Consider the following 23,848-nt stretch of genomic DNA (forward strand, 5'->3'; position numbering starts at 1 on the left):
TGCAGACGTTAGCAATTAGACATTATATACTTACCATCAGCAAAATCACAGCAGGATTGGAAGCTAAAGCAAAGAGAATAAAAAAAATCTGCTGCTACAGCAGTAAAAATGCAAAACATGAGATGATCGCTTTTTAAATACCAAACCCATCGTTTGGTGTGGGAAAATCATGTCCTGAATCTCTCCCACATTTAACAGCTGTCATACAGTGTTGTTAATGTGTTTTAATTGTTAATGCACATACAGTGGCCCCAAACAGTAAAATTACATAAAAATGCATTGATGGCACTGTTTTTATTTCACATCATTGGCATTTATTTTAAAGAATAAAGCGCAAACACATTTTTCAATTAGAGCACTCGATAAAAAAGTTTGTTAGGTTTCAAATGATAAAACAGATTTACATTAATTTTGAAAATTAAGACAAAAAGTAATGTGATGGTTTCTTGTTGTCAAATGTTAGTGGAACATGTCCATAGTTTATATGCTGAACTATAAGTGTGGCTACTCTGCTAGGACACTTATGTAAAAAAAAAAATAAGGTCAAGAACCAAATTAAGAGTGACTTTTATGTCCAAAAGTGTCCAAATACTTTTTGGGCTCACTGTTTGTTTGTTAACTTTGTATACATTGAAGTGCTTATGGAAGTAGGAATGTGTAGTGAATCAATATAAGTGTGAGGGAGTTTCAGTCATTTGATTATGTCAGACAGAAATAGTCAGGCTATGTCTAACAGGGCAGAATGGAAAAAGAGCTCCCCTGAGTCCCACACACAACACACTGCCCCTATAGAATTTACCCCTAAAACGGTTTAAAAAGCGATACTGTATAAATCATAAAACCCCTACTCCTCTGAAAGAAAGAAAAAAAACACACAAACACAAGAGCACAAATCATGAGCTGTCATGATAATAGAGCACCCACTCTGGATATTGGCCAGTAAAGGAGGAAGTGATCCACCAAGATAGACATGCTTCACCTAACTTCCATTACTCTCAATAACACATACACATTTATGAGCAGCACAGACCCAACATGGTGTGAGATTGAAGGGATCAGATTCAGTCCACTCATGCACACTCACAGACAAGACATTTACATTTACATTTATGCATTTAGCAGACACTTTTATCCAAAGCGACTTACAGAGCCCTTATTACAGGGACAATCCCCCCGGAGCAACATGGAGTTAAGTGCCTTGCTCAAGGACACAATGGTGGTGGCTGTGGGGTTCGAACCAGTGACCTTCTGATTACCAGTTTACCAGTTATGTGCTTTAGACCACTACACCACCACCACTCCATACACAAGAGGTGCTCCACACAAGAGGTGCTCCATACAACATAAAATATATATTAAATACATTTCCAATGCATATACATAAATTATGGTGTAAGGTGAACTGGGACATTTATTTAGCTGTTTTTAAAAAATGTCATTGCTCAAAAATATGTAGAAATCAGTTGAAAAAAGGAAGCATGTTACAATTAAAATAATAAGAAAAAAATGCACGGGGGGCCTGAGTAGCTCAGCGAGTATAGACGCAGAAGCAACTGAGATTCGTCCTCCGCCACCCGGATTGAGGTCACTACACCACCACGAGGTCTTAGAGTGCATTGGGAAATGGGCATTCCAAATTGGAGAGAAAAAAGCATTAATTATCTGATTGAAGAGACTTGCCAATATGCTACATTTACTCAACAAATTTGAACAAGAATCAAGGAGTTCGAGTAGTTTTATTACTTAAAATGTAAACCTCATAGTAAACATCTATCAAATGTAGACCATTTCAATGGTTTTTCTTTTTCAATTCTTTCCTCTTTTGCCTATCTACTAGTCTAAATTCTAACTTTTTTAAACTTTTTTAAGTTTATAAACTGTATGATATAAAACAGCATATTAAATACAATTATCTTAGTTGTAGCTCAGTTTAATAGTGCACAAAGTTAACTATATTAAATGTAAAATTTATAAATAATGGTAATTGGTTACATTCTTTAATAACTTTCATTTAGAAGTCATTAACAATTATCATAACACAGATCAGATCAGTAATTCATGTACATTCAAAAAGGAATAAATGTGAAAACGTAAATATACTGCATGAAGTTTCATGACACTTCTAAATAACTCAAAAATAATATTTTAAGATTTAATTAAAAAAAAATGTATGTTTGTAAATTTCATTAACAGAACATTAATGCTTCAGATCATTATTTTATGTGCTTTCCTTAGTAATCATCTAATACACAACAAAATTATTTCAGTGTATTTTTAAGATTTACGCATTAAAATTTCTATCATAATTTGATTAGACTTTAACATAATTTAATTATTGAAACTTATTTATATTTAGATTTTATTCATTTAATTTTGTTAAAGAATACTCAATTCAGTTTAATGAAAACACTTTATACAATTGAAATGTGTGACTTAAAAAATAGATGGAATATTGGAGTGTATTAAAGCATTAATTTAATGTTTATAATGACTTCTTAAAGAAAAATGTGAATGTTTTTTATGAACTATTGTTATGCCGTTGACAAGAATGCTACATTTTCCAATTAAAACATTTAATTTGGTATTTAATTCAGACAAATGCAAACCCACCTCATTTCTAGCTTCCAGCTTATTCATACTCTATATTGACTTTGCATTCTTTCACAAATCATCTATGCACTATGAGACACCCCACAATTGAACACTATTTTTTAAACCTACACTAAAACACATATGAACACACACACACAAGTTTACTAACTTTTTATCCTTTTTATAATTTCTCATCTATGTGCGAGTGCGAGTGTGTGTGTGTGTGTGTGTGTGTGTGTGTGTGTGTGAGAGAGAGAGAGAGAGAGAGAGAGAGAGAGAGAGAGAGAGAGACAACCCAAGACTGTTTATATCATTCTCTCTTTTTCTGAGGTCAGTATTTGGATTCAGAATGACAGCGTGAGAAAGACAGAGAAACATTTACTCTACAACACATTCTCTCTCAGTACAAAACACACTCTTTCCCTCAGTTCATCAGGTCTAGCTGTTTTCCCAAATTCAACGCTTAAAAGCTAAAAATGTGTTAAAACCAACAACTTGTTTCTAAGTTTTGCCTGAATTTTGACACATGCCCAAACACTGATGGTGCCATTGTGATTTCTGGTCCAAACAACAGAAAATAAACAACAAATTATTAAATTCACCAGGGATGAGACCAAGAACAAACCACCTCACAACTCACCTTTTTAAAATAATAGTGCATAAAACATTTTAGCATAAAGACAAAGTCTACTAGACCCTTAAGGTATTTGAGGGAAGAACAAAAAAATTGAGAGAGGAAGAGAGGCTGAGCTGAGAGAGTGAAAGTTGCTAACAGACACAAGCAATGAAGGGCAGAGTGACTTTGAGAGTTAATTAAAAACACAATTATAATGGTCAGTGTGTATGCATGTGCGTGTGTATAAGTGTAACAATATAATCTGACCCTTTCACTGACAGACAGATCAGGATAAACAGGCCCAAAAATAATAATCATATCGTTCTTCATACAGAAATTTACATAACAAATGCACATATAATAAAACATATATATATATATATATATATATATATATATATATATATATATATATATATATATATATATATATTTTTTTTTTATTATTATTTTATTTATTTTTTTATTATATATATTTTTTTATAACCTAATTTCTGTGTATGGAAACTTCTAGAACACTAATTTTGGTTATGAAAAATAAAAATTTCAACATCCGCTACTATGGTCAATGATTCATTATTCAGCCATATGTTAGTATTATATTCAAATCCTGTGTTCATTATTACTGTTAACAATACATATTTAAACATGCACACTCTCAAGTTACAGAAATCTTTAAATCTAGAAATAAAAAATCCCAATGATTTAATCTCACCAGAATCTGATCAAAATTCAAAACAGTCTCAAAAGTGTTGATGGGTTCCCTTATCATCTTGTGCTCTCTTTCCCTCTATCAGTCTGCTTCTATCTTCTTACCCATGTTGCTCCTTTCTACCTCTCTATGTCTTTTTCACCTTTACAAAATATTCAAATATTAGTAACTGTATCTGCCTTATAGGGGGTGTCCTGTAGGTTAACACATAAGCAAACCACATTCCCCACAGTGCAGCGGATTTCATTCAGAGACTGTGGTTGACAGTGTGCTGTCAGCAGCTGTTAATTCACATGGGTGTAGTTCCTAATCCTGAAGCTCAAGTCCACTGCACGTATCTGGATGGTAACTACTGTACATGCTTTAGACCCAAAGTTAAGTGGGAGCATTTTTCATGCATCACTTTATTCATTGTGGTCATGTGCTGGAGCTAAATCTGCATTATTGGTTTTGATTAATGTCTGTCATTTCATGCTGCTCATCAGCTTTGAATAGTGACGTAAAATGACATTTGATATGGAATTCTGTCACCAGCATGGGAAATTCTGCCCACATAGTGATGTAAAACAAGAGCAGAATGAGCTGGAGATGTAGCTTGTTGGGTAGTGCACATGCTTTGTCACGTTGCACATTGGTGCTTGCACGGGCAACCCAGTTCGAATCTATCAAGTAATTTCCTGATAACATTGCCCTTATTCTCCCTATAATTTCCTTTCATCTCTTCACTGAACATTCAGTAATTGATGTATCTGTCAAAAAGCCACTTCGCGTAAATAGAAGTACAATAATTAAATTAAACACTTTCATTAAAATGTTATTATGTTATAAGCCACAAACAGCATGCCCATGGAAACATATGGCAGACAAACAATTTCTTAATCTGGTAAACTCTAATTTCATTGTCTTTTTTTCTGGTAGTCAGGGTTCACAGGTTTTTGCCTGGAAACACCTGGAAACAGATTTGTGTTTACAAGGTACCAAGTTGCTATAATTGGTTGAGTCTCCCAAAACCTGTCCTATTTTCATCAAGTATTCCCTTGGTACTGCATTTCATTATTTGCTGATTTCAATCAAAAAAATTGTGTTTAGGTTTTCAAAGTCCCAAAATGGAACACTTGATTCTTTTTCTACATGGAAGCAATTGCTGTTTAACAGCTGACAGAAATTAAGTTTAAAACGCATGCAATGTGTTCTCGCTAGCTTTTGCACGTTAGCCAATCTCAGATATGGCATCAATCTCTGATGGTAAAGCATTCAACTCACATTTGTTAAGTGCAGTCTACACTGAAGTTTCACTAGTAGCTACTGTAAGGCTAGGTGCCAACCCAGCACATGCCCACATGGAACAACAAGACTTCCTGGAAAAACAACACAAATTAGACCTACACCTGAGAAAACAAAAGGCATCACTCTGCGAAAAACCCAGCTTAACAAACATTGTCCACCTGAGACATCCTGCCATCCACATTCTGCCCCACAAACTCCAGCTGTTCTCTCTCCCCCTGGTTTCCCCCACAAGGCACACATAAGATGTATATGTGAAAATGTAACAAAGAAAAACCATGAAAAGAAATAATGTAACTAGGCATGTTTGATATCATTTAAGAGTTCTCTGTGCGACTGGTATAGTGTTCTTTTTCCCAGGTTTGTAAAACTTAATAGCCAGTTTCCATCCACCTTTCGCGCTATTTTGTTATCGAAATTATGCTACATATAAAATTGCGACATTTGCCACTTTCTCCCTGTTTCCTGTTTTTTTCCTCTGAAGTTTTGGTAAAATGGGGAGAGTATTGAGATAATTCAAAAAAATCTGCCAGTTTACTCTCATTTTAATTTCACAAATAAAAACAATCAGAAGAGGAGGAATTTCAATCAAAAGGGAACAGTTGCTCTTCTGATAGGACTGTAATATTGGTCCTGGTTGGCACCGGTTCCGACCCGAAAGCAAATCGTCATGGCCCTGTTCAAGCTGGTAACCTGTACCAAGTAGTGGCGTAAACTTTCTGTCTCAGAATAAGGACCATCAATCGATGCGTATATGATGTGTGAACAGATATTAAAGAATAAAAAATTATGCAGTGTTATATCAGGGTTTACATATGATACTTTCCTGATATTCAATTTTTGAACAATCTAATCAAAAGCATCGCCATCACAACTGAATTATGTCCCGCATATTTCTCCAGCAACTTTTAACGACCAACTGAACTTGATTATCATCTCAAATTTATTTTAGCTTCAAAAAGCAAATGTATATTTTCAAGAGAAGCATTAAATGCGATCTGAGGTAAAGATGGCTAGATTTAAATATATAAACGTTTTAAAATGTTCAAAAGCTTGTTTTCTGAAAGTGAACTCATTGGACAAATAGTTCTGATAGTTGTCTTGAAAAGTCATTCAGCCGAATTTATTCATCTACAGAACAGGGTAAATCTAATTTATGTTTGAGAAAAGAAAAGGCATATATAGGTCTAAAACAAATATATATATTTTTTCATTTGGTAATTTGTTTTTTAATTTCATGTTTTGTTTTTTTGTTTGGTAATTCAATTTTTTAACTTAATGCTTTTTTCATTTGGTAATTTATATAATTTAATACTGGGGATTTTTGCCGGCATTTTTACGCTAATGGCAATTTTATTGACAAAAAGTGTTTCCAAAATGTTTTTCCGCGACATTTGATGTATCGAAATAGAGTTTATGCACTTGAGTTAAACGGAACAATTTTATGTCGACATTGGTGACATTTAAGCGATAATGTGCGTTTCCATCGGGTTTATTTTGATGCGCTAAAACGTTTTGCACAAAGTATCCTTGGATGGAATGTTCTTAATGACAACAAAGTTATAAGGTCTTTGCCAAATACTGAATAATTCTGGAGGTCTGTCCCCCTCCTTGCCTGTATGTTAATAAGGTAAAGCCAAGAACCCTTTCACCCCCAAATTCTCATTGGTCAAAGGATAATACCATTTGGTACAAAATGTGTATTCTGTTATATTTAAGGAAAGCTGGGCCAGAGCTCGGGGTGTAACGTTAATAATAGGAATCTGTATTCAGATCTCCCATGCTTTGCAATTACATGTAGTTTTCTCAACTGCCAGGTTTGTTCTTTGACTTGTTTCTTATTTTTAAGAATGTTTGTTTATTCTGATCATTTGTGAAATTGGCTTTGATTTGAATATCTGTAACTTATGTTTTAAATCCTACCTGGCAAATAAATTGTTACTTTTTGATTTATTCTGTATTCACCGAACTCATTTATATCAATACTGGGTCTTTAAAATAGGAGAAACCGCTCTGGAGGAACCGAGAAGGAGAACACCATTTTAAGAATGATTTCTATCATAACTGAAGCTTTAATGTAGGAGGACCACTTAAAGACTATCCGTTTGAATTTCATTAGAAACTGATCAAGAGGATTCAGAGTAATCAATAACTTAAAAGATTAAAATAAAAGAATGATCAGAAAGTAATTAGAACCTTAATCGAAATTAGAGGTCAATTTAAAATTGGAGTCAGATTAATATAAAATTGGAGTCAGATAAAATTAATAATGGAATGAATTTGTAAAGTGTAAATAAAAAAAATTGCTTTACTTCAGCACTCAGAAAAGACAGAACAACGCAGAGACCTTCAAGGGGAAAATCTTTCTATTTTTAGCAGTTTGCCAGCATTTTTACTCTACATTCTTCAATATTTACAATTGTTTTGTCAGAACAGCATGCAACCAGGTAACTTCACACCTTCCTCTATGTACGGCAAGCCGTGAGTGCTGGGTGCACAAAGTGCCAACCATTCACACTCTTTTTTCACGTTGGAAAAGTACACTTCTTTTTGTTGCATTTCCAGTGTTAAATATAGTGCAGAAGTGTGCGGTTTGGGATGCACCTATTGTTAAATAGTAACAATACAATGTTCCTAAATCTAGGCTTCATTTTCTAACCATGGCCAGAAAATATAAAATAGAATTTCTTTTTCATTTTCTTGATTTTTGGTTATATATGACCATGGCATTTTCTTGACAGGTTACTGTGCAGAAGACCACCGTGATCTGACACACTACTGTACCTATATACGTCCTCTTTTTTCCGCACCATAAAAAGGCGTCTGGCCAGGATTTATAAATTTGCAAAAATGTCTGGGCTTGGCTTTAGTTGCATTATGATGTGCATCTGGTCTAATACTTCAGTCACTACATTTCCATCCCCCCAAAAAAATGTAGCGCATCAAAATAAAGCTGATGGAAACGCAAATTATTTCACGAGTGTCGACATAATGTTTATCCGTTTAACTCTAGCCCCAATGGTTAGACTGTGTAAATCATGATGACAAGGTATACATCCTTGAAAGCTAATTTACTGTACAGTACATGATTATGGATTTATCTTAATGGCGTATAGATCCGATGCTGCAAACATGACACTTCCAGGAGTGCCAACATAAATATCTCGTATCATGTATCGACAAGTGCACGGAGAACAAATGAAAGGCCACTGTTTGTGATACATTTAATTGCGGTAGCCATCTGTTTACTTATTAAAGTTGCTTTTACACACCATTCAAAATAATAGACGGCAGTCACGGAATTAGCCCACAATACAAGAACAAATTATTTCTATACATAAATATGTTTTAAATTAAGAATAAAAACACAATACTTATTAAGTATTGTGTAAGAGATTCATATAATAAATATAAGAGATTCAGTGTGCTTTTTTTGGAACACTAACATATAGCCCAATTCTATAAAATTATTGTTTAGCTTACTTTTGAAAAAAATGTTGGCAAAATTCCCTGTATTAAATTAAATAAATTACCAAAAGAAAAAAGCATTAAATTAAAAAAATAAATTACCAAACCAACAATTTTTTATTTTTAGACCTATATAGGCCTTTTATTTACACAAAATTATATTAGCATTAAATTAGCCGTAGACAAAAAAAAAGGCTGAATGACATTCTCCAAATATTCTACACTTTTTTCAAGACAAAAGACTTCGGGTATAAAGGAAAGCGGGCATGTGTCTGTCAGTCAGGTTTTTGCACTGAGGAGCCGAGAATAAGGTATGGCCATTTACAGTGGTAGGTTAGTGTCGTGGTAGAAGGGACACAACGTCTCCTTCCCTCCCTCAGGGAACGGAGATTACACGGTAACCGTGACATTCCCGTTCTGTCACTCACTCAACATTGTGTCGAATGAAGTGTTCCCGTTCAAAAGCGCCATCCACTTGTGGCTCGTAGTGGGTCTGGTCACAAATTGCTCCGCTGGATCAACTTGGTGAAGGGCGCTAGGTGCAAGCGGAACACCCGGCTGTTCCGCATTACCGAGTTCTACCGGCTCGGACCTGACAAAACACAGTAAGAGACCGACTCAACCCTGAGATTGTAAAATCTCGCAACGGTATTGGGTGTTGCCAGCCTGCTGCTCTGCATATATCTGCTATGGAGGTGCTGTTGGCCAGTGCCCACGAGGATGCCATACTTTTTCGAGTGTGCTCGAACACGCAAGGGGGCGGGCACGGCCTGGGTCAGGTAAGCCAGAGAGATGGCGTCAACGACCCAGTGAGCTAACCTCTGTTTGGAGATGGCGTTCCCTTTCCACCGTCCACCAAAGCAGACAAAGAGCTGCTCAGAACATCAAAATCTCTGCGTGAGGTCCAAATAGATACGCAATGCATGTACCGGACACAGCAATGAAAAGGCTGGGTCTGCCTCCTCCCGGGGAAGAACCTTGGGCACGTAGCCCGGTCTTGAACTCAGGATAACGTGAGTATTTGCCGGACCAAACTCCAGGCAGGTGTCGCTGACAGAGAACTGCTGCAGGTCCCCAACCCTCTTGATGGAAGCTAGCGCTATCAGGAGGGCTGTCTTTCAAGGAGAGGGCCTTGAGCTCAACTGAGTCAAGTGGCTCGAAGGGGGGTCTCTGAAAGCCCGAAAGGACCACTGAGAGATCCCAGAAGGGGAACAGGCTTGGCCTTGAAAGATTCAGTCTCCGGGTGCCTCTAAGGAACCTGATAATCAAGTCACGCTTACACAAGGACTTGCCGTCCATTACGTTGTGGTGGGCCGCGATAGGGTCACAGCCTCTCTTGCAGGAATGAGAGCACTGACCAAACTGCGCATCTCTGTGGGTCTTCGGCTCGGGAAGAACACCGATTCACGAACAAGCGCAACTTCAGGGCGTAAAGTTGCCTGGTGGAGGAAGCTCTGGCTTGGTTGATCATGTCTACGACTGCAAGTGGTAGGTCACTCAGATCTTCCGCGTCCCATCCAGGGGACATACGTGGATGTTACAGAGGTCTGGCACTTAGACTTAGCTTGCTCCGCGCACCCAGCAGGGGGCGGGCTAGAGACTGAGGAAGAGGTCCTGAAAAGGCATCTTTGGAACTCATCAGTGCTGGCCTGCCGGGGTTGGGCAGACACGGGTCTGGAGGCGAGGTGAATGCGTCCGGGGAACCGGGACTGTAGGATTTTGGAGCTGGGGTGCCGTGAGAATGGCATGCACTGGCTGGTTAACCCAGGGAGTGAGGAAATCGCTCTTTTATTGAGAATGTGGGTACCGCAGACCGAAGGGGGTGCAGCAAAGAAAAATAAGGAAAACAAGGATTTTCCTCCCGGGCCTCCACCAAGGGTATTAGTACCAGCACCGGAGCAAACATCTGACTGCCCGGGTCATCCGTCTCAGGAGCTTTCCGGGTGCAGGAGACGGGGGGGCGTACGCTGCCTGCGGGGTGCTCGATGCTGGGGCTGAGAGCTGGGCCCGGGTTGAGGTGGAGCTGACTGTTGTTTGGCCGCAGGAGGATGCCCTCGGCGGGCAGACCGAGCATGGGTTGCACTGGGGCGGCACCGTGGCATGATGTGAGTGATAGCCTCCGTCTGCCTTTTCACCACTGAAAACTGCTGGGCGAAGTTATCGAAAGTGTCGCTGAAGAGACCAAGCTGGGGGACGGGGGCGTTGAGAAAGCATGCCTTGTTAACATTGCACATCTCAACCATGTTCAGACAGAGGTGGCGTTCCTGGAACACAAGGGTGGCCATCGCTCGCTCGAATGCTGTGACTTTCGTGGCTCTGAGTGCGAGGTCGGTCGCAGAGAGCAGTTCCTGCAGCATATCAGGGTCGGGACTACCCAGGTGCAGTTCTTTGAGTACTTTGCTGTACAACCGCTCGGCTCCGAAGAAAAAATCTGACTAACAGACATACGCCCGCTTCCCTTTATACCCGTATGCCCGGAGGCGGGACATGCTAATTCTGTCTGCACATTTCTTATCGGCCTATTCTCAAGTTCAGAGGTACACGAGGCTCCCAAGGAAGACCCCTTGCGTCACTTCATTCGACACAACGTCGAGTGAGTGACAGAAAGGGAACTAATATTGCTTAATTAACTGCATCAGTTTTTCTTTAATAGCTGTGCACACCACATATACACATCGATTGATGGTCCTTATACTAAGACAGAAAGTTTCTGCCACTACTTGTTGCAGGTTATCAGCATGTACAGGGACATGATGATTCAATTTCGGGTAGGAAACCGGTGGCAACCTGTGATAGGCGCAACATCAGAACCAATATTACAGTCCTATCAGAAGGGCAACTGCTCCTTTTGATTCCAATTCCTCCACTTCTGATTGCTTTTATTTGTGAAATTAAAATGACAGTACGCTGACTAATTTCAATGAAGTGTCTCAGTATTCTCCCCATTTTACCAAAACCTTGGAGTAAAAAAATTAGGGACATCTGGGAGGCGAATTAGCGATAAACATTTCTGTATGGAAACGGCTTCAGGGCAGATTTCTTTTGCGATAAACCAAAACTTATGCAACAAAGTGTTTTTTAGGCATGACGTCATCACGCACACCATTTTTTGCGATAAAAGCCTATTTGAAACAGGCAGAAGACTGCAAATTTCGCAAAAATATGTACGCATTTTCACTTTGTTGATAACAAAACAGAGCGAAAAGTGAATGGAAACTGGCTATTGTGTGTGCATGCATATTTGCATTGCTTTAACCCATCTTTGTAAGTCCCGAATTCTCGCACACAACTGGTCGATTATAAGAGGCTTGCAGCAACTGTTAGCCAAATTACTGCCTGTCAATCTCTCCATCAGAGCGCAAGCGAAGTTGTGTTCGGCATCAAACAGTTAATTGACAGTAGCAGCAAATAACAGCTGTGTGATAATAAAGGTGCAAGTGATATAGAAGCACACATTAGGCATAAAGGGTCAGCAAAAGGTGAAAGTTCATCAGGTAAATTAACGGACTACATTTTGCGAACAGGAAAAATTGTTATCACATTGCTTCATTTTCGATGGCCATTCAAAAATAATAGTAATAGTAACTGAAGATACACTCATGGGATCAAATATTTTATTTTAGTACATGGACATTCAACATTCAAAGAATGTTGGAATTTTTTATATAAATATATATGTTATGCTAATAGTGTCTTTTTCACTGTTTCCATTGATAGTAACACTGTTTTTAACCCTATTATTACAAACCCTATTATTACAAAATAAAGTTTTATGAAACTGTGCAATGCTTTACAGACTCATTAGATAATGCACATAAAAATAATTAGAATTATTGAAATATTAATTTATGTACATTTTAATTACAGTATGTCCATTTCTAAATAGAAAACAGGCCACACAACATTAAGAAAAAGGGTTGTTTTAGAAACTTGTGTAGATACAGATATTGCAGCATCGACTGTAATTTTCAAAACCTCACGAATATGCTAATTCAAATCCATGATCAAAACAGTATTATTTGCATTTCTGCCCAATAATGAACTGTAAGTTCAAACACAACCCATTTTTTGCTTGCACAGCTCTTCCACACACACACACACACACACACACACACACACACACACACACACACACACACACACAAAAAACACTTTCACTCTCAGTCTCTGTTCATTGCTGTCATTCAGCAGTCAGGTTCCCAGAGGCCTCTCTGCTAAAGAAGAGGTCATGCACTACTGTGCAACCTGGAAGTGAAATCACTTAACTGTGCCCATTAAAAACATCACATAGTGCTGTTCAACATATGTATAAGTAAACACTCCTGTAAATTAATACACACTTAGGCCTGTTTCACACTGTGCACGTAAGCAGAGCTGCAGTGAAACTGCAACAGCACACTCACTGTTGTGCTTTCACAATGATAGTGTTTCAGAAAAGTCAATTCTGGGTCACTGGGTTGAGCATTCCTTTAATAACAACTATAAATTATTAAATTATAATTGAGAATGAGCTTTTGAGAAATACTACAAACCTTTGGCATTAAAGCACATTTACTTTCAAATAGTAAATAATTTACATGGAAATTGAACTGTAAAATGTAGGCTATTAACTGCTTAAATATGGATTCAGTCAGACTTGAATAGAAAGTGCTGATTGTGTGCTTGTCACTGCGTGTCAAACTTGCAAAAAGTTCATGCCATTATTTTGTTGTTTCATAAAAGCTTATTTTGCAAAAGATTGTGTTCATAATTAGATTTACAGTGCACTGCCGATGTTACCTGCAGAGTTCAGCACTTTACACGCAAACAAGACTACACACAGTGCCGAAACTATACTTGTAGTGCCAAGTAGACCTTACACTTCTGCGACGTAGATACATGTTGATTACACACAATGTAAATGTTGTAGCTTGTTAAAATGGGTGCTGAAATAAATACACAATGTATGTATGTATGTGGTATGAAACAGGCCTTGTATGCTGGAACAAAAACTATAAAAAAGTAAATAAAAAATAATAATTTGCATTCGTTTTTAAATTTCTGTCTGTTTTTATTGATGTAATGAGAACTGGCTGAACACGGTCGAGATGCGCAACGTTGACAAGGCATGCTTTCTCAACGCCCCCGTCCCCCAGCTTGGCCTCTTCAGCGACACCGTTGATGACTTCGCCCAGCAGTTTTCAGTGGTGAAAAGGCAGACGGAGGCTATCACTGCTGCCACCCCACACCACAACCAAAACGAGGGTCCCCAACCAAATTCCACCCCCTGAGGATGATTTGTCAGCCGATCATAATGATCATAACGTATATAACCCAACTTTTTAAATGTCTATCCCCAATATTAATGACAGCCCCATCACCTAAGATACAGACTCTGGGGCCAATACGTCACACATAAAGCTCTGAATCCTCAACCAAAATTCTAGGATCTTAGCAAATCCCCCAAAAAACATGGGTTGTGTCCCCATCTTCTGATTGACATCGTCAGCAGGTGGGTGAGTCTCTAAGACCAAGCCTATATAATCTAAAGGGGGTCCAATCTCCTCAATGTAAAATCTTAAATTCCATCAGACGCACCCTTACGTCTCTAGATGCAGACTTGACATTTTTTTAAATCCTAGCCCACACTCCCTCTTCCAATACCGGGTGCAGCTGTAAATACACAAATAACGGAAATTTGGGAATCTTAAAATGTTGAACCATATTTTCAAAGGATCTCAACACTCCACTCTCATATAGTTCACCAAGTGTATTAACCTCCCTCACAATCCTCTTTGACCAACAGAAAGGGGACTTGTTAATACATAATTTTGGGTTCAGCCATATGCTCAAGGCAACATTTAAATAAATGTCTGAATTAAACACTCTGGACACTTTTACCCATACTGAGTGCAAATGTGAAATAAAAAGGTATCACTTAACTTCTCTGATTAGTTTAATAGAAAGGCTTTGCAATTGCAAAATAGTGGCAAAAACTTCCTGTTAAATACAAAACCAGGGAGGTGCTCTCTCTCAGGGAGGTGCTCTCTATTTGACCAATGGTCCAAAAGTCTGAGATCGAATGCATAAAAATAAAACAAAATCTTGGGAAGTCCTAGCCCACCTTTGTCAATCGGCCTATGAAACTTATTGAAATGTAATCTGGGATGTTTACCATTCCAAATGATGGACTTCGCTATGCTATCATATTTCTTGAAATAAGAGAGGGGAACATCTACAGGGAGAGATTGTAGCAGGTAGTTGAATTTTGGAATACAGTTCATTTTAATAACATTAACCTTCCCAATCATAGATAAATGTAGTGAAGCCCACCTGCCCACATCACTCTAAAAACTTTTTATTAAGGGGAAAAAATTAACTCTAACTAAATCACACAAATTTGCTGGGAATTAAATGCCCAAATACTTAATGCCCTGTTAGGGCCACTGGAAGGCACCCAGCTGAAAAGACATTACTGGGCAGTACGCTGTCAGAGCCAAAGCTTCGGATTTACACCAATTGGCTGTGTATCCTGAGAACTTAGAAAAGGAATTAATAATTCTGTGGAGGCAAGTCATAGATCTAGTGGGGTCAGAGACGAATAATAAAATATAATCTGCGTAAAGCAAAAGCTTATGCGCCACACCTCCTGCCATCACCACTGGAAAATCATTCTCCTTTCTTATCACAGCTTCTAATAGTTCCAGGGCAAGACAGAACAATAATGGGAAAGAAGGCAACCATGCTGGGTACCCCTATACAGAGTAAAATAATTTATCAATTAAATTAATCAATTTGTTTGTGTTACGTTTGAGCAGCGAGGCAGACGAGGAGATGCGGATCCAAATGCAGTTTAGACTTTTATTAAATGAACAAACGATAAACAAAGGAAAAACCCACAAGGGGGAAATAAACTTAAACGGAGAACCAGGGCAAACATAAACAGAGAACTAGGGCAGCAAACATTCATGCACATACATCAAACAACGATCGACAAGGACTGAACAAGAAACCAGGGTTTAAATACAAGAGGAACAAACAAGGGAATGAGGGACACCTGGAAGAAACAATCAAGGGAACACCAATCATAATGACAAACTACAAAGGACTACAAAAAACCAAATAGGAACCAGGAAACAGGGGCTAAACTAAACTTCAACATAAGAGCACAACAACAAAAGACACCAATGAACATGACAGAAACCAAACAGGAAACAGGAACCAGGAAACAAGGACTAAACTGAACTTCAAAATAAAAGCACGAAGACAAAAGACACCAATGAACATGACAGTTTGTACCACCGCTACAGGGTGTCTACGTAGTAACTTAATCCAGCCAATAAAAGTTTTCTCTTTAACCTGTATATTTCCAAAATCTTAAAAAGATAATCCCATACAACCATATCAAAGACCTTTTCAGTGTCAAGTGAGATGGCAACGACCGGAGTCTGATAATTTGCCACTGACCACATTATTTTGATGAAATGCTTTATGTTATCAGAAGACATGCAGCCCTGAATAACCCCCACCTGATCTATATGTATAAGAGATGTCATAACTTTACTTAATCTGTTAGCCAAATTATTTGACAATATTTTTACATATAGATGGATCAGGGAAATTGGACGCTAACTTTTACACTCGCTTGGATCTTTTAAAGAATCAGACTGATCCGGGCTTGTGTCATGGTTGGCAGAAGCTTTCCATTCTTTAAAGATTCTGTATAAACTTCTAACAAAAGTGGAGCCAATTCTGTAGCATAAGATCTAAAAAATTTAGCAGCAAAGCCATCTGGCCCCCGAGCCATGCCTGAAGTCAAGGCCTTAATTACCTTTTAAAGTTCAAGACAAAGAATCAAGATAATTTTTTGCTCAGATGTCAGCTTAGGAAGTTCTAATGGTTCCACAAAATTTCTAATATCTTCATCAGTAGACAAGATGTGGAGCTATAGAGATCAAGACAGAATTTTTTAAAAGCTTTATTAATATCAATGGCCGAGGTAAAAATGTCATGTTAGAAATAGACTCTCTTTGTTTTATATATATCTAGCCAGAACTTTTCCTGCTTTGTCCTCCAACTCAAAGTATGACTATATTGCCCTGAATAGACAAAACTCCACCTTCCACAACAAAATAGTATTATATCTGTATTTCAATCAGGTCAATTCTCTGAGGCCATCAGATGACATTCGGCACTTCAGCTCTGCTTTGGCACTTTTAATATTTCCTTTCAACTTTAGGTGTTTGATGAATGAGGCATAATGTATGATCCAACCCCTAAGAACTGCCTTAAGTGACTCCCAAGCAGACCATTTGGTCTCCATATAAACACTGATTTCAGCCTTTTAAATTTTGTTGAAAATAAGGATTTTGCAAAAGGGTAAAGTGCCAACTATATGATTTCTTTTTCTCCGTATGTGGAAACACCTCTAAACTCACCAGGGTATGATCTGAGACTAAGATGTTTCCAACTGAGCAATCAGCAACAGATGAAATGAGTATATATATATATATATATATATATATATATATATACACATGTATATATCATGAGGGGTGCCAGCGGCTTGCAACATCACTTCAAGATCTATAAAAAAGCCCTGATCATCAGCGTTAGGTGGGTAAATATTAGCCAAAATCAGACTTTGCCCCTGAATTTCTGCTAAAACAAGGACTCTTCCTAATTTATCTTTAATCTTTTTGAGACATTTGAATTTTAAATGCTTACTTATCAGTGTAATGACTCCCCTGCTCTTTTGTAAGTTGCTTCAGATAAAAGCATCTGCCAAATTAATAAATGTAAATGTAAAATATACTTGAGCCAGCACTCAAGAAAACATGTCCACCCCATATCTTCCCAAAATGTTCAGCTTCCTGCGGGGAAAGATGCGTTTATTGAAGAAACACTATATCATATTTCTTACGTTAAAAAAGAGAAATAACTTTCCATCTTTTTATTGTGTGCCCCAACCCATTCACATTCCACGCAGAGAGAGACAATCCATTCATACTAATATTTTACATTTTGACATATTAGAAAAAATCAATTGTGTAAAAAAATTTATTAGAAAGACCATATTCCACATTAGTGCAACAATCAAACCTTGAACCTCCCCCCGAACCAAACAAACAGACAAAAGAAAAACGTGCGCATTAACCCCTCGCATGACAGCACCAATCGGCGTACATCCCTCTAAACTCAAACAATCCATGTACGCCTACGAGAGCCCCCATGACAACTTTGCCATCGGATTGCTCAAGTCCGGTGTTTCAATACAAATTTCTATACCGAAGGTGTGTTCCTCCACAAAACTAACTCCATCCTCTAGCCGAACCAGCACACAAATAATAATAATAATAATAATAATAATAATAATAATAAATAAATATAATTTTTAAAAAGACCATTCAGGTTTCTCGGACAGTCAAACGAATGTTCAGTGAGCCGGCCCATTCAACTGCTACATGAGTACAACAAATGACCCAATCACTCCAATGTACTGCAAGAAATACTCCACAAACAAACTCCAGCCAATAGGACGCAAAAGCACAAAGAACGTGCAGAATCATCCACATGACTGTACTGAAAGAGTGTTACTCCACAAAGCAAACTACAGCCACTGGGTGGAACCAGCACAAGAAGAAACAAAAAAGGTGCTCAGCTTCCTCGGATGATAAAGTGAATGATCAGCGAGTTGGTTCACTTGGCTGCAACATGAGAACCACAAAATAATTAGTCATTGACTTTTTGAAGGACTTTGCTTGCTGGGGACATGTAAATACTTTACAGTCATCCTTAGTATCTATTCTCAATTTGGCCAGGAACATTAGAGCAAAAGCGACATTCCGTTGATGTAAGAGTTTCCCACATTCCTTGAATCGATCACGTATCTCTCCTGTCGAATTTGCAAAGTCTGGGAACAAGAAAATGATGTGGTTCTTCTAAGCAATCCGTCCTTTACTCCTCGCCTCACGTAACATGAGAATTTTATCGGATGATCTCAGAAATTTGGCCAGAATTGATCAGGGCCTGTCTCCCTCAGTGGATTGCTGAGCTGGGACCCTATGAGCTTGCTCGATTTCCAGCTTATGGCCTGTTATGTCAAGCAGATTCGGAAAGAGCCCGTCCAGGAATTCCACCATATTCGGACCCTCTGCTCCCTCAGGAATTCCAACAATTCGGACATTATTCAGCAGGTAACAATTCTCCATATCCTCCAGCTTCTCCCAGATGCGCTCCAAATCCACCTTGGTTGCTAGCGGATTAGCAGCTAATTAGTGGATCCATTTCTCAACATCCCCCACTCTTGTAACCACCTCAGTGAATTTCGTCTCCATGGCCATGACTGATCGACAAATCGCAGCAAGATCCTCCAAGTCTGCATTGCCGATATGTTCAGCAATTCTCAACAAATTACTTTCACCTCTCCAGCCAAATCGACTCTCTGGTTCGAGGCCTCTGGAGGGGCATCAGCTTGAGCACATATGTGTCTTTTAATGTCTCCAGAGTCCAAGGATTTTGAATTATTTGACATATTGTCATCCTAGAACAGTTATGGATCAGGGTATATCAAATTTCACCGGTTTATGATACAAAAAGTATAAAAACTACCAAAGTACCCAGAGCTCTTCGTTCACACGTCCAAACCTTGCATGGCGTCATGTGACTCGTGAACAAAACCTTTTTATTTAAATTATCCAGTCATAGTATTTTTGGGATTTCCCCTTCTGAGCTGTGAGAGCTTAATACCAGTAAACTGAATCACTTTACTAGAGGTTTAATACACTTTTTTTTAGGTCTTAAAACGTGATATATTAATGTGCACTCAAAGTCCCTTTCAAGGCATTCGGTGGCCATCTTGGAAACGTTCTCACCTCCTGGGTAGATTTTTTCTATAGATACAAGCAGCATAAAAGTACAGGTCTTATCTACTTGAATGGGGAATAATTGAAATCTGCACTGAAAGGTTGGTCATGATTACGATCCAAGAAAATGTTTCAAATCAGCAGTTAAATCTAACAACAATGGTATCATAAATTGTGATTCTTTAGCTCAGATCAATAAAATATGCACGCCTCTTGACTGAATTACATCCTGTACAGCTGTAAACAACTTGCTTTACATGCTGAGATTTTTAACTCAGTTTTGGCACAGGCACTCCACCACTGAGCATATGCACTTGCAGCCCTATACTGTGTTCACATTGTATTGGGATGTGGCAGGGCGGAGGGCGGGGCCGGGTCGTGATCCTACACACCCGGTCCCGTATTAGGCTAATTATGCCTGGAGCGAGAGAACCGCTGCCAGGGGCGGGGGAGACCCCTTCTAGTCCCCGAGAACGCGGCGGGGTGTTCCGTCCGCCAGGGGCTGGAGGACTGCCTCAGATCCGCCAGGAGAGGCGCGGCTGTCATCCGATAAAGGGTGGAGGAGTGGCCGAGGAACAAGCTGCGGCGTATCGGAGAACTGGCGAGTAAGTTTTTTTTTTTTCATCTCTCTCTCCTCTCTCTCTCTCACTGTCGCTCTGCGTTGGCCTTTATCCTCTTTTAAATTGTACAGTTTTTTGGGGGGGTAGGAGTACCCTCCCATTTTAATCATTTCTGTTTCCCTCCCCTTGTCCCCTCCCTCGTCCAGGTAGATGGGGATGACCTGCCGGCAGTCAGCTTGGAAGGCGCGCCCTCCCCCAGGGAAAGAGGGGGGGATGTACGTCAGGCTGGGGGATCCCCAGCCTGAGAGAACGAGGGAGGAATGTGGCAGGGCGGAGGGCGGGGCCGAGTCGTGATCCTACACACCCGGTCCCGTATTAGGCTAATTATGCCTCCGTGAGGTTTAAAGGCTGACTGCAGAGGGCCGTGCAGGAGAGAGAGATCGTTAGCGGACATGTCCATCATGTGTGTTTGTGTTGTCTTTTAAGTTTTCCATTAAACTATGATTTATATCGTCAAGCCAGTTCTCGCCTCCTCCTTTCCCAACCTTTAACTGTTTTACATGGGATTACTGTAATTAACTGCGACAACTCTTATGGAGATATCTTTAACTCTAGTAAGAGCAGTCAACGTCTTTGGACTCAGCAATTATTTGTTATATGGCAAAGGCAAAATAAATCAAATACATGTCAATGATAAAGTATGGTATGAAGGTATGTATTTAATGTAAAAGTAATCACTACATTAATTCATGAATTCACCTCTATATATTCTTGCTAAATGTTTAAGAATAAAGAAAGCACTCCAGGTAACAGTAGCTACTGTATAATACAACAGCACATCAAACAGAAATATGTTTAAACTACTTTTAACTGTCGAGATCGCTGCCATTTTAGTTTACATAATAGCAGTCAAGTTTAGTTTGTAATCACGAGTTTCCAACATGTGATTACAAGATCTATGAAGACGTGAATGGTTTTTATAGGTGAGAATCTCGTATTTACAGTAATCCCATAGAAAAAGTCCATTAGTACTGATTGTTTTACATTGTAGTGTATTAGTGTACTACGTCTTCTGATGATACATACGCAAACATTTATACTCATAAAGCCTATAAATAGGCTACTAATGAGAGTTTTCCTTTCACTGGATCCTTATCCCAACATGAATCTCCCGTGTGTGTAAAGCAGATAGAAAGGGACAGCAGAGACAGTAATGTGTTTATGGGTTAAACTTGCAGAGGTTTAAAAAATCTCCTGGCCCTTGCGATTTTCCAATATTTTGCGGCAGGAGAGGAAAATCAATATGAAATCCAGAGAGAGGAAGACAGGTGGAAAAATGGAAGGTTGAGAGGAGGTAATGTGTGGGAGCTTAATGATTTGTGACAGTGCAAAACTGACAGATGAAGAATTAACACTCTTTCACCCCTTCTGCAAACACACATTTGCCATCTTCAATCTTTGATTATTTTCTTTCTCCTTTTCTTTTGACACTTGCTCTTTGTTTCTCTTTCTCACTCTGTGCACAATCCTTTTCTTCCAGCAATACAAAAGTGGCCCCAAAAGGTATTTCAACAATTTTGGACACAAGTCATACATAGAAATATCTAAATATCATTTCACATACATGTTTGCCAATCTTTGAAAAAATCTACTGGGAAATCGAAATATTTCTTTCGAAAGTTTATGTACCCATATTCCCAAATTACTGACCATGCCCTCATTAAATATTTTTGCATCAGTTCAACCATGGTCACCTTTTCCTGTGGCGCTACTAACTTCCGAGACACAGGTTCAGGTTCCATAGGCACCAGGAAGTCAGCATGTTCACATAATCAATGTCAAGCTCGATTAAGAGGTTGCATTTCCACTGGAAAACTAAATTTTTACTCCACTGAAGGTAAGGTTTCAGGTCGGGGTTTAAGTTAGGGGGTAGGGTTAATAAAATATGCATCCCTGTTGAATTTATTATACAATTTACAACAAAAATACATCTTGCTTTTGGTGCCATCCTCGGAACACTTCACCTGGACACTGGAGTTCTGTGCCCAAACGTTCAACAACACTTCCAGCTTTGACCACTAGTAGCAGTGGTTAGAAGTTTGTGAAGCACACACCGATATCCATAGCAAACCTTTTGACCTACTGTCACTGAATTCACCGTATGATCAGTCTTCCTTACATATAACCAAGAGGAATCCACAAACAACTGATGCTAGTCAGATTCTCAGAAGTTAATGTACTTTTCTAACCATTTTTGCAATTACTTTTAACCAATTGGTCCCGATGTAATTGTGTGAAATTTAAATTTTGAACAATATATCTATTGTTTATCATTTGAAACAAACGTATTTTTATGAAATATTTTGCTTGAAATGTGTCTGTAATATATTACTTTAAAATACAGTAAATACTTGGTTTGATATTTTGTTTTGTATTACGTAAACATTTAAATATATTAGTGTCCAAATACTTTTGGGGGGAACTGTATAATCCACTGGCCTTTCTAATAAAATGTCCAATGAACAAAATTCTGACAAATAACTTCATAAGCTAACCATCTGCTGTACAGTGGCTGTACTGTGGCCACCAACAGCAGCTTGACGGAAGAGGGTTAGGCGTATATTTAACCTGCATGCTCAGGTTTCTGCTAGCATATAGCAGCAGAGATGTGGATCATAGGTTAGCACAAATATGCCAAAAAAAAAAAAGAAAAAAGAGGAAATTGTGGTGTTTGGTCAACAGATCTGCTTAGATCAACACGTCTGAGACATTGAAAATAATTTTCAAGGGCATTTGAGGTTTTGTCATAATCTTCCGAAACCTGAGACTGTTTTCAATCCAAACAGCTTGCAGATATCTAGTAAAAGATTTACATTTTGCATAAAGCTTTTAGAAAAGACAATATGGGAAAAAGTGTTGATCATTAAATCACTGATAAGAAAACGTGGTGATAAAATCACTGACAAGCAAGCAGCAAAAAGAACTGCAGTGCAATCACACAGCAAGTTTCTCTCCTGTAAAACCCGAAAACATTTGATAAGGAAACTCTAATCCACATATCTCCAGTATTGAGCGTTGGCTAAACTCTAATGGAAGTTTGCGAGACAGATTGCCTTTAATTAGCGGGGTGCTGACACAGGTTACAACAATTCTCATACCCATTCATGAGTTGTGTTAGACCAGCCCAGTGAACTCCATGTGTGTGGCCACTAAGAATAGAATGGAAAATCAATTAAAGTCGAGGCTATTGAAGTTAAAGACTTTGAGACCCATTATTTAAAGAGCTGTATTTTGGGCAGACAAGCGTTTCTAGGTTAGAACAGCTAATACTGACTATGACACACCTCAGCAAGCCACCCACGAACAGCAAGACAGCGAAACGCCTCGGTGCAAGACAACAAGACAACGGGAGAGAGAAAGAGAGGGACAGAAAGACAGTGACTGACCAGGGTCTGCTGGTATCTCAGAGCTTTCCTTTGCGACGCATCGGCAGCCATCGACACGCTCGCACTGAGCCAAAAATAAACACACACACTGTCTCACTCCTGTGTTACAGCATATGAAACACATACACTCACCAACTCCTACCATTTATTCAGTTACACACACCACCCCACTCAAACTGAGAAATACACACACGCGGTCTCACTCTTATGTTACAGAACCAGCAACACACATGCAAGAAAAATGCTGAGACATGTGATTCTTCAATTAGATATACAACAACATGCACAACATCTACAAACTCCCAAAATTACCTAATTTGTTTTCC

General features: G+C 38.7%; 1 protein-coding gene across 1 annotated transcript in view; it reads right to left on the reverse strand.

The window, feature by feature from the left end:
• Positions 1-23,623, reverse strand: part of LOC127656471 (chloride channel protein 1-like) — a 51,271-nt gene extending 27,648 nt beyond the window's left edge. Inside the window, exon 1 of the mRNA XM_052144814.1 lies at positions 23,523-23,623. Coding sequence (XP_052000774.1) covers positions 23,523-23,573 — 51 coding nt within the window. The 5' untranslated portion in view covers positions 23,574-23,623. The remainder of the gene's footprint in view (positions 1-23,522) is intronic.
• Positions 23,624-23,848: the final 225 nt, after the last annotated feature.

Source organism: Xyrauchen texanus, chromosome 15 (assembly GCF_025860055.1).
Source record: "Xyrauchen texanus isolate HMW12.3.18 chromosome 15, RBS_HiC_50CHRs, whole genome shotgun sequence".
Lineage (NCBI taxonomy): Eukaryota > Metazoa > Chordata > Actinopteri > Cypriniformes > Catostomidae > Xyrauchen > Xyrauchen texanus.